This window comes from Zalophus californianus, chromosome 5, assembly GCF_009762305.2.
Source record: "Zalophus californianus isolate mZalCal1 chromosome 5, mZalCal1.pri.v2, whole genome shotgun sequence".
NCBI classification, from domain to species: Eukaryota; Metazoa; Chordata; class Mammalia; order Carnivora; family Otariidae; genus Zalophus; species Zalophus californianus.
Window position 1 is genome coordinate 145,639,987 of NC_045599.1, and position 14,536 is coordinate 145,654,522.

Below are 14,536 nucleotides of genomic sequence, written 5' to 3' on the forward strand. Positions count from 1 at the left end.
TGATACATGTCTTTCTCTGATTGACTTATTTCACTCAGCATAATACCCTCCAGTTCCATCCACGTCGTTGCAAATGGTAAGATCTCATTCCTTTTGATGGCTGCATAATATTCCATTGTGTATATATACCACATCTTCTTTATCCATTCATCTGTCGATGGACATCTTGGCTCTTTCCACAGTTTGGCTATTGTGGGCATTGCTGCTATAAACATCGGTGTGCACATACCCCTTCGGATCCCTACGTTTGTATCTTTGGGGTAAATACCCAGTAATGTATGGTGATTAACATAACCCTTTCATAGCTATGAGCAGAATGGCACCCTGGGCCCTTCCTCTGGGCCTGTGGCATGAGCCCCAACGGTTCTAGGGGAGGAAGTGGGCAAACCCTGCCCGTGCCTTTGAAAGCTGCCGGCAAGTAGAGGAGACCTCCCTTCCTTTCAGCTAGACTACAGGCCTGTCTCAAGAGAGGGGGAGGGGCTCGTGCCCCTGTGTCGAGCCGGGTTCCAAAGCTGCAGCCACCCAGATGTGCAGGACAGATGCAGATGGTACTTCCTGCCCATCCTTCGGGCCTTGGAGAAATGAAGTGTCTGCGTGATGATTAAGCACTCTGTGAGCCCAAATTAGAAATTTCATTCTTGTCGTTCTCCAGCTCAACACTAAGCTGCTCATACAGATGCCTGCACGCCTCAGTGCAGGAGACCAGCTTTTATTACCCACTCGATCTCACCAGAGAAGGCAAGAATCCTGGCAAGATGCCCATCTGTTTGCTGCCCTGCCCTGACCCTGTCTACAGTCTGAATGTGACTGCAAGGAACTCCCATGCTGTGGGGATTTGATAGAATACCTAACTGTTCTTCTTTCTTACATCTGCATGTAAAACGAACTGTCCAGAACCAAAGGATTCTTCCATGCGGCACGGCACTTGGAATGCACCCGGAGAAACCAAGTTTTTTTCTTAGGGCAAGAACTTGCCTCGATCACCATGATTCCTCACTTGAAATCTTGCCTTCTTTGCTAATACTTTCTGTTTCCCTCTTGTTTTTAGCTCAAAACACTGGAATTTCAACTTTGTATAGGAATTCCTATGGTGCGCCCGCTGAAGACATCAAACATAACCAGGTAAAGGAGACGCACACATTTGTGTTCATTTTCCCCTTCAACTTGTGTGAAATATCCTGGAATTGGAAAAAATAAATTAGCTTCTACATAACATACGTAAAGGACTGGAAAAAAAGAAAATAACATTCCCTGCTGCTCTCCACTCACATTTAACATAGTGTGTGTGGGGTGGCGGCAATCATCAGAACGGCCCCAGATTTGAAAACAGTCTTTGATTTCACTACAACCACTCGCTTCATTTGATGGTAGCAAGTTCTCTACTATGATCCAAAATGAAAAGCCTCAAATACACTACTGGAAGATTCTGGTTACTAGATAATATTGTGTGATTACTAGACAGGGATTCGGTAGTTCCCATAACCCAGGCAGTTCTCATTTGGAAGAAAGCATTCGTTATACATGATAGTTACCAATAAAATAGAGACAAGTTCAAGAATGAACAACTAAATGGGGCACGTTGAGGAGTGCCTTGCTAATCAGTCTAGTTGGGGGACCGGCAGCATCAGTGCCCCATGGGAGCTTTTTGGAAGAGATTCTTCTCAGACCCCTACCCCTAATCCATCTGATGCAACAAATGCATCAGAGTTGCATTTCATCTAGACATATAGGTGATTCGTGTACACGTGTTCAAGTTTGAGGAATGCTAAGCAGTAACTCCTTCCAGAACTGGGCTGTGTGTGTGTGTGTGTGTGTGTGTGTGTGTGTGTGTGTGTGTGTGTCTTCTTTGGCAAACATTCGCTGAAGGCTCGTTCTTTTTTTTTTTCTCTGTGGTTTTGTGGGAACTGTAAAAGCAAAAGGCACGGCCTCTGCTCCTTCACTGAATGATAACGTCATACGTTTGTCCCCTAGAGGGGCCACTACAGAAAGAAACCCATTCCTCCTAACTGTTGGCTATGAATAACCTTTGCCAGAACTTGCTTCTGCGGATGCTCTAGATTCCTGCCCTAAGTCAGGAAAGTTGGGCTGAGAGATACATCTGAAACCTGTTGGTTTGATCACAATAACCAGATGGCAGTAAACATGGGGGGAAATGGGCTGTTTTTGAACATTTCTCAACACCTGGTAGGGCAGCATCTTTGTAAAGGAAAGGGACCCACTCCTAGCGGATAGAATATCTTGAGCAAGACCATTTCCAAGAGAAGAAGGAGGAGGCCACGGGAAGTATCTCCTCGACCTTGAATTACCTTTTTCTCTAATCACTCATCACCGGGAGAAATGGTGATGGGTAGAGGAGTTATCTCCTTGCTCTGAACGTTCCAGGCCATGCACCACAGCTCCTCTGGAAGACATCTGGTGTTTTTGGCAACCCCCTGGTGAATGCCCAGGCCCCACAGCCTGCCTGACACGTTGCTAACATCTACTTCACCTCCCTCAGTTCTGCTCTTTGCTAAAAGCCAAGAGGTCAATGAATAAATAAGTGCATGAGCTCTAGACAAGTAATCACCAGAGGGGTGGCCACCAGCTATCCACATATCAACATGCCTGCCCGAACACAAAGGAAAATGGAAACAAAATGTATTGGAAATGACAGCTTCAGTTATGGATACCAACTTTTATCTTTTAGCAAATACCAGGTACAATGAGAACTATCTATAGCTCTTACTGATACTGGTCAGCATGTGATAGGACCCTGACTTTGCATCCCAGAGTATAGGAATAGTCTTCAGTCTCCGTAGGTTAGGAGAAGCTCATCACAAGAATTGGCTTATTCTATACCAGCCTTTCTCTCCCTGGATTCCACTATCGTTGGCAGTGAAGAAATGCCCTGGTGTGGCCCAGAGGTCCTTGGCATCTCACAGGGTGGCTGCCATAGTTTCCTTAGGACTGTTTGCAATCTAGATTTACAGGATGGTCCCCAGTGGCTCCGAGGGGCACATTCTGGGATTGTTCATGGTCCTCATTTATGTCTCTAACCAACTGGTTGCAGACATCATTTTAACAGTTAACTGCCTAAACTCTCCAAAAATCCTACTAAGCTTCTACTAGTTTATCCCCTACTTATAAAGAAAACGTACTTACTGTATATATCTAGCAAGAGAATTTTGTGTTCATCAGCTAGAGATAGAGGGGTTTGGTGTTTTGATGGCAACCATCAAATTATCACATCAAAACAGCATCTTGAGGTCCTGGTTGGTGTCCCCAGTTTCACCGCCAAGTGGGCAGAGCAGGTAAAATTGTCCCCAGAGATGAGGGAATTAAGATTCGGGGAGGATAAGGGTTTGCTTTTGGTCACCCAGCTCAGAAAAGGCCAAGGCTCCAACCTGGCTCTTCTGCCTTCTGGTCCCGTTTGCCTTCCTCTCTGCTGGTGGTTCTCAAGTTTGAGCACAAATCAGAATGCCCTGGATGACGGCTAAACACAGATCCCTGGCCCCCAGCCCCAGAGTTACTGACTCGGTAGGTAATTTACCTCTCTAACAAGCTTCCCGGTGATGTTGATGCTGCTGGTCTTGGGACCGGACTTTGAGAACCATGACTCCTTACCATGTGACCTTTTCCATTGTATATTAACACCCTGAGTCTTCGGCTTTCGCCCTGTGGTGAAGTTTGAAGATCTGTACTGGGCAGCTATTTTCCTTGTATTAGCAATCAATCCAGTTTGTAGGCAAACCCAGTGAGGACTAAACACAGTTTTCTCTCATCATGCTAACAGAGTGGGGGGGTAGAGAAGTGGCACTGTCCTTCATAATTTAAACTAAACATCCTCCTACTGGGGAAGAAGTTCAACAACAATGGCTTTATGGGAGTAGGAGCCACAGGACAAAATGCCAAGCACATGGACCCCAGCCAGTATCCCTACATGAGCCGGCTGGTTGCACCCCCCCACCCCAAAAAGGATGCTGCCCTAAGGCAAAAGCAGGCAATAGCCTCAGGCTCCTTGGATGTACCAGGGCTTCTCTGAACCACAGCAGACACACAGGTCCAGAATACACCACTGCTATACATGAGCCTCATTCTACCTCCTTCATAGAAGTCTGCTTTATGCAAACAGTGCAACATAAAAAAATGCATTTAATTTTAGCTCCTCTTTCGGGAGGGCTTATATTTGAGAGCACTTTGTCTAATTTTGAATACTGTCAGATAATCCCTTAGAGTAAATCATAAAGTACAGTCAACATTCCTCCCCCTGCAAAGGTACATCCACCGTCGACATCTGCACCACGAGGCCAGTGAGCAAATTTGATCCCTCCAAACACAGCATAGCCACCCGTCACCCATCCTAGAGAGTCCATTCACACACACTCTCAGAACTGCAGGACTAAACCTTAGAAGGGGTTGACATGAGACTTATGACCAATACAGATGAAATGAAAAAGGCAATTCCTCAAGGTAAGAGACTAAAATAAATGTGTACACAACCTAAAGACGTCCACCAACCAGAGAGAACATGGTGGCAGTAAGAAATTTGAAACAGGTCATGCAAAGGCCTGAAAGAAGCAGCCGCTGTGGAGGAGAGCCGTGAGCCTGTGAGTGGTCGCCCCCACAGACCTCCCTATCCACGGCCACTGAGCCCAGCACAAAGAAGTGAGAGCTCTCCTAGGGTTCCTTTGTCCACCGGCCTCCCTTCTTATTATAGAGCCTGGAGTCAACTCAGTGAGGCTGGCCCTCTGAGGATCGGCCACTTGGGCTCCACTGAAACTGTGTTCGTGTGGTGGAGAAAATGCGGACTTCAGAGTCAGCCAGACTCGGGTTCAAATCCCAGTCTCACAACACCACTAGCCATGATAATCCTGGACGAGTTTCTTAACTTCTCTGAGCTTCAGTGTCTTCATCTATAAAGGGGGAATTGGATGGATGGATGGATGGATGGATGGATGGATGGATGGATGGATGGATGGATAGGAAAATAGAGAAAAGAGGGAGGAAGGGAAGGAGAGATGGTTAAAGGTTAAACAAAGAGGAATTTGTTAAATGTTGGACATAGTGCCCACTGACATAGAAACACAGTAAATTCTAGCTCCCTCCCCATGTGATTTTTCTAAACCACCCAGCTCCAACCCTCTGTATGCTCGATGCTTAGGTCGCAGCACAGTGTTGGAGTGCAGAAGTTCAGCATAGCACCCAGCTCTTCAAAGAACAGCACAGGGCACCTCAGCTTAGCCAAGTAATTTCGTATACCTGGTCTTGTTTAATTACAGATGCTGAAGATTAATTCCAAATGTCCCTCCCGTGGCCAGGCTCTTAGGCTAACAGATCTTTCGCAGGTAGCCCAACACCTCAGTCATCAGCCACCACTAACTGGAAGCGTGGGACGAGTGGATGGCAGCTATGATGAAGTTGACCACTTCTTCGAAGAACAGGTCAATTACTAGTGTAAATCAATTACATGTCAAAGAGGGAGTTTCACTTTAGAGAAGAATTATGTGCAAGTCATTAGAAGCATTCATTTACACACAACGTGCTAATTACAAATCATTATCTATTGCTAGGACCAATTTCTATAGGACGTTTCCATGTCGAGCCTTAGTTAAATTAATAGGGAATTACTGAATCTGCTTGGAGGTGATCAAATCGTGTTTCTTTAAAAGTGTTCCATCATTCACACCAGACTTCTTCCCCAGTTATTGCCATCAGCAGAGTTTCATGCATGATTGTACGCACTAGCTCTGGGGAGGTTCCGCTCACTTTAGAGGCACAGTGCTTACAAAGGGACCCCCGAGGCAGTCAGAAGGAAAGAGGATGGTCAGACCCCCACATGCAAGTGCTAATTATCAGCCCGTGAACACTCTTAAGTCTTATTGTCCTTAAAACAAAGCAAAGGGAACTAATTCTTGACCTTCCATACCTCGGTGGCTCCTGTGACCTTTAGCCTTTCACAGCCCCTGACATCAGACAGTAATGTGCAAAGGACAAGAGCACAAACAAGGAGTACAGGGGTGGGCTGAGGGTCACCAGAGAATACTGAAGACCCCTCCCTGCTAACCGAAAGCTTCCTAATCCCACAGCATTCTCAAGTTCAATCAATTCTTAATTAAACCAAGTTGGGAAACATGTCGGTCCTTCTGAGTAGGTTACATTGGAGCTGATTCCCTCTTTCCATTATGTGCTTTTCTATGTATCTTTTTGAGGCTACGGTCCCTGATCACTTAGGCAGGTGTGACGGAATGGCCCTACCGGTGGGGAGCCTCTGTCCTCCAGAGAGGTGTTGACCACAGCCCACTGCGCTGGCAGGAAGATCCCCGAGTGACTGTTAGACCTTGTACATCTTCAGTCTCTTTGTCTGGGATCACAGCACCTAGAGAACAATTTGTAAGAGAACAAATGCAGGAAAGAGGAAAATCAACTACTCATGTTCTATAGCTTCTAGCCTATAGCTCTTTCATTTAAAAAAGGTTATCTAGAGCCCTGGGTGTTATATGCAACTAATGAACACTACATCAAAAACTAATGAAGTACTATATGTTGGCTAATTGAACATAATAAAAAAAATTAAATTAAATTTTAAAAAAAATGTTTTAAGTTATCTAGGGGCGCCTGGGTGGCTCAGTCGTTAAGAGTCTGCCTTCGGCTCAGGTCGTGATCCCGGGGTCCTGGGATCAAGCCCCGCATCCGACTCCCTGCTCAGCGGGGAGGCTGCTTCTCCCTCTCCCAGTTCCCCTGCTTGTGTTCCCTCTCTCACTGTCTCTCTCTCTCTCTGTCAAATAAATAAATACATCTTTTAATAAAATAAAATTTAAAATTTAAAAAATATATTTTAAAAGGTTATCAAATAAAAAGTCCACCACTTAGGTCAGTTTGGCAATTCCTTCAAGAGTTAAACTTCGAATTAACAAAGGATCCAGCAATGCCACTTCTAGGTACATACCCCAAAACTGAAAGCAGGGACTCAAACAGGTACCGGTGCACCCACGTTCATTACAGCATTATTCACAACAGTCAAAAGGAACAAACAACCCAAGTGGCCATCAACAGGTGAACGGATAAACAAAATGTGGTATACTGATACAATGGAATATTGTTCAGCCTTAAGAAGGGACAAGATCTTGTCCCATGCTACAACGTGGATGGCCTTTGGGGACGTTATGCAAAGTGAAAGAAGCCAGACACAAAAGGACAAATATTATATGATTCCACTTATGTGAGGTGTCTAGAATAGTGAAATTTAGAGAGACAGAAAGTAGAATGATGGCTTCCATGAGCTGAAGCAAGGAGGAAAATGGTGAGTTCCGCTCAATGGGTATCGAGTTTCTGTTCGAGGTGATGGCGAAGTTCTGGAATATTCTGGTGATGGCCGCACCATGCCACAAATATACTTAATGCCACTGAATTATACACTTAAAAGCGGTCAAAATGGCAAATTATATGTTATGTCTGTCTTACCGTAATCATAATTTTTAATAAAGATTCTGTAGAATGCTAGCGTGTGGACACAGGAAGCAACGTTTAAAAGAAAGAGCCATCAGCAGTTGGCGGTATTTGGAGACACGCCATGCTGGTGGACGTGCGGGTGGCCGCCCAGCCTTCCTGGGAGGCTCCAGCGCCTTGGCCATGGGGAGGCTGCATCAAGGGAAAGCAAACCAGCCCAGGTGGATCTTCTTTTCTGTGCAGGTTCCAGCACAGCCAGTCCCACAGGAGCCCAGCAGGAAAGATTACGAGACCTACCAGCCGTTTCAGAATTCCACGAGAAACTACGACGAGTCCTTCTTCGAGGACCAGGTCCACCATCGCCCTCCCGCCAGTGAGTACACCATGCACCTGGGACTCAAGTCCACCGGCAACTATGTCGACTTCTACTCAGCTGCCCGTCCCTACAGTGAACTGAACTATGAAACGAGCCACTACCCGGCCTCCCCCGACTCCTGGGTGTGAGGAGTGGGCGGCACGAGGCGCTCCGGGAACAGTGCATGTGCATGCATACCACAAGACATTGCTTTTTTTTTTTTCCCCCCTGCAAATTTAGTTTGTTAAAGCCTGTTCCGTAGGAAGGCTGTGATAACCAGTAAGGAACTATTAAGAGCTATTTTAGAAAGCTAAATGAACCGAACGTTAACTTGGAAGTCAATAGGAAGCTGAAGTGATCCTGAATATGACATTGTACAATACCTTTCTAGTTGGAGCTGTGGAGTATAAAAAGTGCTTTATCTTGAATGTGGCGGAAGGCAGCAGAGGAGACAGGCGGGGTGGTGGGGCGTGAAGGTTACCGTTAAGCACAAGGGGCGGTGTAGTGCACACACTTTAGAGGGACGGCTTCTCACGCTTTGTTTACTCTCTTCATCCGTTGTGATTCTAGGCTTCAAGTTGCATTGGGGTTCCTCTGTACAGCAAGATGTTTCTTGCCTTTTGTTAATGCATTGTTGTAAAGTATTTGATGTACATTACAGATTAAAGAAGAAAAGCGCATTGTGTATATTACACCATGCGGCAGTGTTTCCTCATCTATGGTTCTAAATATTGCTTCAATTTCAAACTTTTGAAAGATGTATGGATTTCCAGTTTTTCTTTTCTTTTCTTTCTCCCAGTATGTTTTAACAAAAAAAAAAAATGGGAAAAAAAGGAATATTTAGCAGTATTGTTCGTTCTGATATGTGAATTTGTTTGTGGCAACTAAGCAAGGCATTCAGCAGTTTCTGACAATTAACATACATCATTCCACACTCCTTGTCAACAAAGTGCTTTTTCACTGCCTAAAATTTTAGATGTAGATATTTGAAATAGATTTTTTCATTTATACCAGTTTTCTTTATGATGATACAGTGTTAAAAGAAAATAAATTACAATTGATCCGTCATCCATATTTGCTAAGAATGTCTATTTCCAAGGACCCATCTTACAAAATACACATTCTTGCCTGTGTGTCTGTGCGTGTGTGGGTGTGTGTATGTCCACGTATGTATAAAAATGACCTGTGTGAGATTTTATTTTGATAGAAGCTATTTCATTTGCTGTTCATCTTGTACAAGCTTTGTTTCTGGTTTTTGGTATAAATGTACATCAGTTTGTTCCTCTTGTACTCCATCTATCCTTCTGACCATCTAGTGACTCAGGATATTAGGCCAGTTGAAGTGAAGTTATAGGATTTTCACACATTCACACATTCTTGGATACCGCCTCTTTCTACAGGTCCATTTCCTTCCATGTTTTATGCCCTCAGAACACAATAAACCATGGCCAACTCAATAATTTCACTTTGGGGCCAATTACTTGAAGTATCAACGGAAAATGTAAACTGCTCGCCTTATTACCCCCAAACTTTTTGTTCATGTGGCAGGGAGCAGTGGACCATTATGGATTAGATTATTAAAATTGAACTTGAAGCTAATGTTAGAATAGTGGTTAACAGAGCTAAGAAATAAGGCTAACCATTTAAAAGAACACGGGCTGTGGGTAAATTAGCTTTGCTCTTTAGATGCAAGTGACTGAGGCCAATAGGTGCCTAAGTAAATGTTAACTGTTCTTGGAAAAAATAAAAATTAAATAACAAAAGAAATTGGCTGCCATCTTCCTTTAAAACTTGCTCCCCTCCACGCTACATAGTTTAATTCAGATCAAAGTCCCAAATCAGCGATTCCTTCTCCAAATTTAACAACCATCAAAAGAGTTTTTGTTCATGCATATTTTTGCAAACGAAAAGCTAATTTCCCGAATAGAGCAGGAGACAGAAATTTGCATATGAATTGTCCTACAAATTACCTGCAAGCTGGACCTTGTTGCACTGTTTACTCCAGGACTCCACATTTGTGGCTTCCCTCACAGGCATGCTCCAGCCCCTGTGGAGAGAGAGAAATCTACAGCACTGAGAACAATGTATCCACTTCATCTGTGTCATAGAAGGAACTAGTGAAGTTCATCCAGGCAGATAAGACTTACGCATAACCCAGTAGCTAGCTGAACTTGTCCAAAAGTAAACAATGCGACTCCTTCCTGGCTGGATTGTGCGCAAAGGAATTCCTGCATGTGCTAAAAAGGCTTCCTGGCGGGAATTTCATATTTCCTTGATGCTTTTGAGTCCGTGCATTGCCTGCTTTTGTGACCTGGGAAGACCAAGGATACCTCTACTGCCTGGGATTCTTTGACAGCACGTTGTGTGGGGCTGGGATGACCAGTTCAGCCGGGGGCCTCTGGCTTCAGACGTAGAGGTAGGAAGAAGAAAATTAAAAGTGTTTGTTGTTATTCAAAGCAATCCTTTTCCCCTTTCCATACACACACACACACACACACACACACACACACACACACACTCATATACACAAGTAAATTAGGAGAGAGTGAGAAGTGATTGATAGATGATAGAGGATATAGAGAGATGAGAGGTATAGACGGGTGCTAGACAAACAGATGAGATTTTACATAAACCATGAAATGACCTAAAGCGCCCACAGGCTCCCTTGGCAGTAAAGGTTGACAGCTGGTGATTTGTTATTCATAACAAGGGCTGTATTGGATAAAAGCCCCCAGTGGCAAGAAACCTTTGTTTGTTTTTGCTTTCATTGTACTGAAGTGACCCAAGTCCGACACCCCCACCACACCACTGGCCCCCTGCAAATAGTTGCCTCTTGGGTCTACAAGAGCCTCCAGATCTTGGATTATCTACTGAGATGGAAATGGTGTTTTTCAGAGCAAAGGAGGGAAGAAAAGAAACTAGAAAATTTTTTTCTCTCAATCCCTGTAGTGGACCATGTACATACGTACACCCAATGCATTCAATAAGTTGTAAAACCTGGACATTACGTATGAAAAACAGACCAATTTTTTTCACTTGAGTTTTGATCACCAGGGACTAATGAAGGAAATACTTAAATTATACCACCTTGAATGATATTAATATTTAAAAATAAGATCTTTTAATACTGATTCAGGTTTCATGCCACACATTAATGCTTTAATCCAAATTCCCAGTTATGAGTTAGACAATAAAATATCAAACAGGTTTGTAAGAAATAGAGTGACATAGATGTCACGTCACACTTGGTGCTAACTAGGTGAACATTAACCACCGAGGACCCATTTCATCTTAGCAAGATTCACATGTTACGGAAAACTGCTGTTTAAAAAAAAAAAAAAAGGCAGTGTTAAATTCAGTAGCAAAATTTCAATTTATTTGGTTTGTTTGTTCCGCTTACTTCAGCTCCTCTTTAGGGCCTGATACTATCCCCCCATCCTTGAGAACTGTGCCCCTGAAAGTGAGATTTGGCTGTCTGCAGACACTGAGGATTTTGTCCAACTTTGAGAACCAATTTCCTTCCCGCCTGGTGATTCTGTCCCTTCAAAGGGTAAGTGGCACATCTCAGGTCGGGATCTTCATTAAAGTGCACTGGTCTCCGTTCTTGGAGAGAGCTCGTTGGAAAACCTCCTCTCGAGGCAAGGCAACATGCTCTTTTGTAACTTGTAAACAGGAAGAAGGATCTAGGATGTGGGGACAGTCCTTGGCCTTACAAAGTTGAGAGACCAAGACCTCCAGTTACTTACAAACAACAACAGCAACACTCCAAAGCAATGAGCCCATGTTCTTCTTCAAACCAGAGAACTAATACAAATAGCCAGTTCAGGTCTAGCAAGGCAAGCCCTTGACCTCAGTGTCTCCCATCAGTTCAATAACAAACCACCAGGCTACACCTGCTCTCTCCTCAGCCATAGAGGAGGAGGTAGCTAAAAATGCAAACAAACAAAGCACACGAGGAAATGGGGAAAGTGGGGTTTTAAGTCAAGAGTTTGATCCTCAGTTAAGACAATGGAATTCTTGACATGAACTCCAACAATGGCCACATTAGCATCACACATTTAACATTTTTTCACAATATTTCATTGCTTGGTCCCTCGATAAAATAGAGACAAAAGCTTTGATAACATCCCTGGTACTCTACTAGAACGTGCATCCATAAGAGGGACGTCACCCCAGGTGGTGCTGACAGCCATCATGAGAGATGATAGAAGATATGCATCGTGCTCCAGAGCTGTTTCTCCACCAATACTCTGTTGATGTTTGGGGCTGAATAATTCTGTGGGGGAAAGGGTGAGATGCAGGGTAGGATACTTATCAGCATTTCTGGCCTCTACCCACTGGAGGCCTATAGCACCACCACCTGCAGTTGGGATGATCAAAACTGTCTCCAGATATTGCCAGATCAGCCCCAGTTAGAAGCACTGCTCTAGTGCAATGTACAAGGTGCTAGCCACAACTGAGCACAAGGAAGGAACAAGATGCACTCCCAGCTGCGTGACCAGAGAACACCACACAAAGGAGTTGGTGTTTGGCTAGAACCTAAAGAATGGATAGGCTTCTGATGACTGATAATGGAGGCATTTCTGGAAAAACAGGAATGAGAAAGATGTGGGAGGTATAGGGAATGGACAGGGCACAACATGCAACAAAATTAATTCTAAAATGAAGAACAGAGAAAGCATGGAGAGAGAAAGAAGTCAGGCTACAAGCGAAGTTGAGGCTCTTGAAAGCCATATTACAGAAACACTAAAGATTCTTCACAGCATCTTTATAGACATTCCGGGGGTGTATGGTGGTTGTAAAGGTAAGGTCTAGATCAGTGGTTCTCACACCATGCATCAGAATCACCCGGAGCACATCGCCTGAACAACATGTTCAGACATTCAGTTTATGTTTGGATAGGGCTGGGACTGGCCATGAATTTTCATTTCTAACAAGTTCCCAAGTTGATGTTGTTACTTGTCTGGGGACTATACTTTGAGAACCTCTGGTCTAGAAAGAGATCACCTCTGCAATGACTAGAATAATCTGGAACCTTGTTACTCAAGGGATAATCAGGAAGACTGGCAGCATCAACGCCACCTAGAAGCATATCAGAAATGTCCCACTCCATCCTTCCTCATCAGAATCTGCATTTTCATGAAATCCCTGGGTGATTCTTAAGAACACTGAAGTTTGAGAACAATGATCCAGAAAACATAAGAATCTGAGCTAGGAGAATGGCAGATAAAATGAACAAAACTAAGATGAAATGTTGCAGATGTAAAATCCACAGCACTTGAGGAACCCAGTAATGGAGTGATGGAGGAACCCAGTGATCCCTCAAAGATGGGCGCTTGGGTGACCAGAAGCCCAGCAATGATAACCCACTGGTAAGAAGGAAGAAAGATCTTTCTGTCAAGGAAAATCCACTCCATTTTGGACATGTTACAGAGGTTGATGGTAGATCCAGGGAGAATATTGCTGCAGGCAGTGGAAATGCAACCAGGACTCTGAACTAGAGGTGCAGAATTAGGCATCAACTATTTGGGATGGAGAGGTGGAAAGTGGCATGGATAGAGCATCCATAGAAAGGGGGATAGAGAGAGGCAACCATCCTAGGGATGGTGAAGGCTCACGGGCAACCAGCGTGATCCAGAAGGACACAACAGCGTATTGGAGGTGAGGTTTGGGGAGAACAAGACCAGTGCACTGTTGTCAATATCAGGGAGAATCTCCTATGAAGAGAGTGGTAAGCACAGAGAATAATAAGCAGGAAGACAACTAAGAAGAAGCCTTTGAGTATGGTAATTCGGAGACCATGCAGGGCCTCCGTGGGTCGTTCCAATAGCAGGTGAGGGAGAGTGAATAGCAGGGGAGGGGGCAGAGGCCTGAGAAGCTTAGCAATGAGCTATTGATTATGATGAACCTCTGGCCTGAGATAGTCACAAATAGAATAAAGGATTATTTTAGGGCAGCACAGGAAACTTGTAAAGCAAGGGCCCATGCTCAGACAAATGGTTTAAAAACAAACCCTTCTGTGTGTGCAGCATTTTCTTGCTTTCACTGTGTTTTAATGGTCATTCTGCTTGTCCTCCTCACTACCAGGTAGGTTCTTATTATGACCCACCCTGTCTTTGAGAGGAGGGGAGTAAGATGCAGTGATACCACGTAGCTAGCAAATTTTACTGTTGGACATAAAATTGAAGCTTGGCAACTGTAGACCATAATACCAGGATACCTCTTTCAGGGAAGGTGATCTTCCAGCAGTGGCTTCAGATAGGATCAGGAGTCCATAAAGCAAAGGGGCCATGGGGAGAGGAAAGCCTGATTCCCCGGGATCCACCCTTTACTCAGCACCAGTCCCACCATGTCTCAGGCAGTGGGACTACAAGTTACGAGGGGAAGGGTGTCTGTCTGCTGATCCCAGAGTCTGTTTGTTCACCATACATCCTATACAACCAGTGCCTACCATGTCAGTTACTGCTGCCATTGATTTCACTTCCGGATGTTCATCCTTAATACCCCACCCACCTCCATCTGCTCCAGGCTATTTATTCTCATGTCTCATTTGCCCAACCTGCCCTAAGCCTGACCTTCGTGGAGCCAACAAGATGCCTTTTTTTCAGAAATTCCAGTTTGGGAGCATGTTCACTCCATGACCACGGCCTCCCTTAGTGACCAGCTCAACAGAGAAACCTGGTGTCCATTTCCAAACGGCCATGTGTCTTCATGTCCTCATACTAAAGAGCAGACAGCTATGAGATGACCACACAG

General features: G+C 44.4%; 1 protein-coding gene and 1 long non-coding RNA gene across 5 annotated transcripts in view; one reads left to right on the plus strand and one right to left on the minus strand.

The window, feature by feature from the left end:
- The window catches only part of CTNND2 (catenin delta 2), a 904,171-nt gene extending 895,323 nt beyond the window's left edge, over positions 1 to 8,848 (plus strand). For all 4 annotated transcript variants that reach the window (XM_027605522.1, XM_027605518.2, XM_027605519.2 and 1 more), the window contains 2 exons: positions 1,049 to 1,122; positions 7,669 to 8,848. In XM_027605522.1, the coding sequence (XP_027461323.1) occupies positions 1,049 to 1,122; positions 7,669 to 7,929 (335 nt within the window). In that variant the 3' untranslated portion in view covers positions 7,930 to 8,848. The remainder of the gene's footprint in view (positions 1 to 1,048; positions 1,123 to 7,668) is intronic.
- The window catches only part of LOC113929019, an 89,475-nt gene continuing 75,992 nt past the window's right edge, over positions 1,054 to 14,536 (minus strand). The window contains exons 5-7 of the long non-coding RNA XR_003522064.1: positions 9,751 to 9,827; positions 6,235 to 6,355; positions 1,054 to 1,178 (exon numbers count right to left, since the gene is read on the minus strand). This is a non-coding gene — a long non-coding RNA (uncharacterized LOC113929019). The remainder of the gene's footprint in view (positions 1,179 to 6,234; positions 6,356 to 9,750; positions 9,828 to 14,536) is intronic.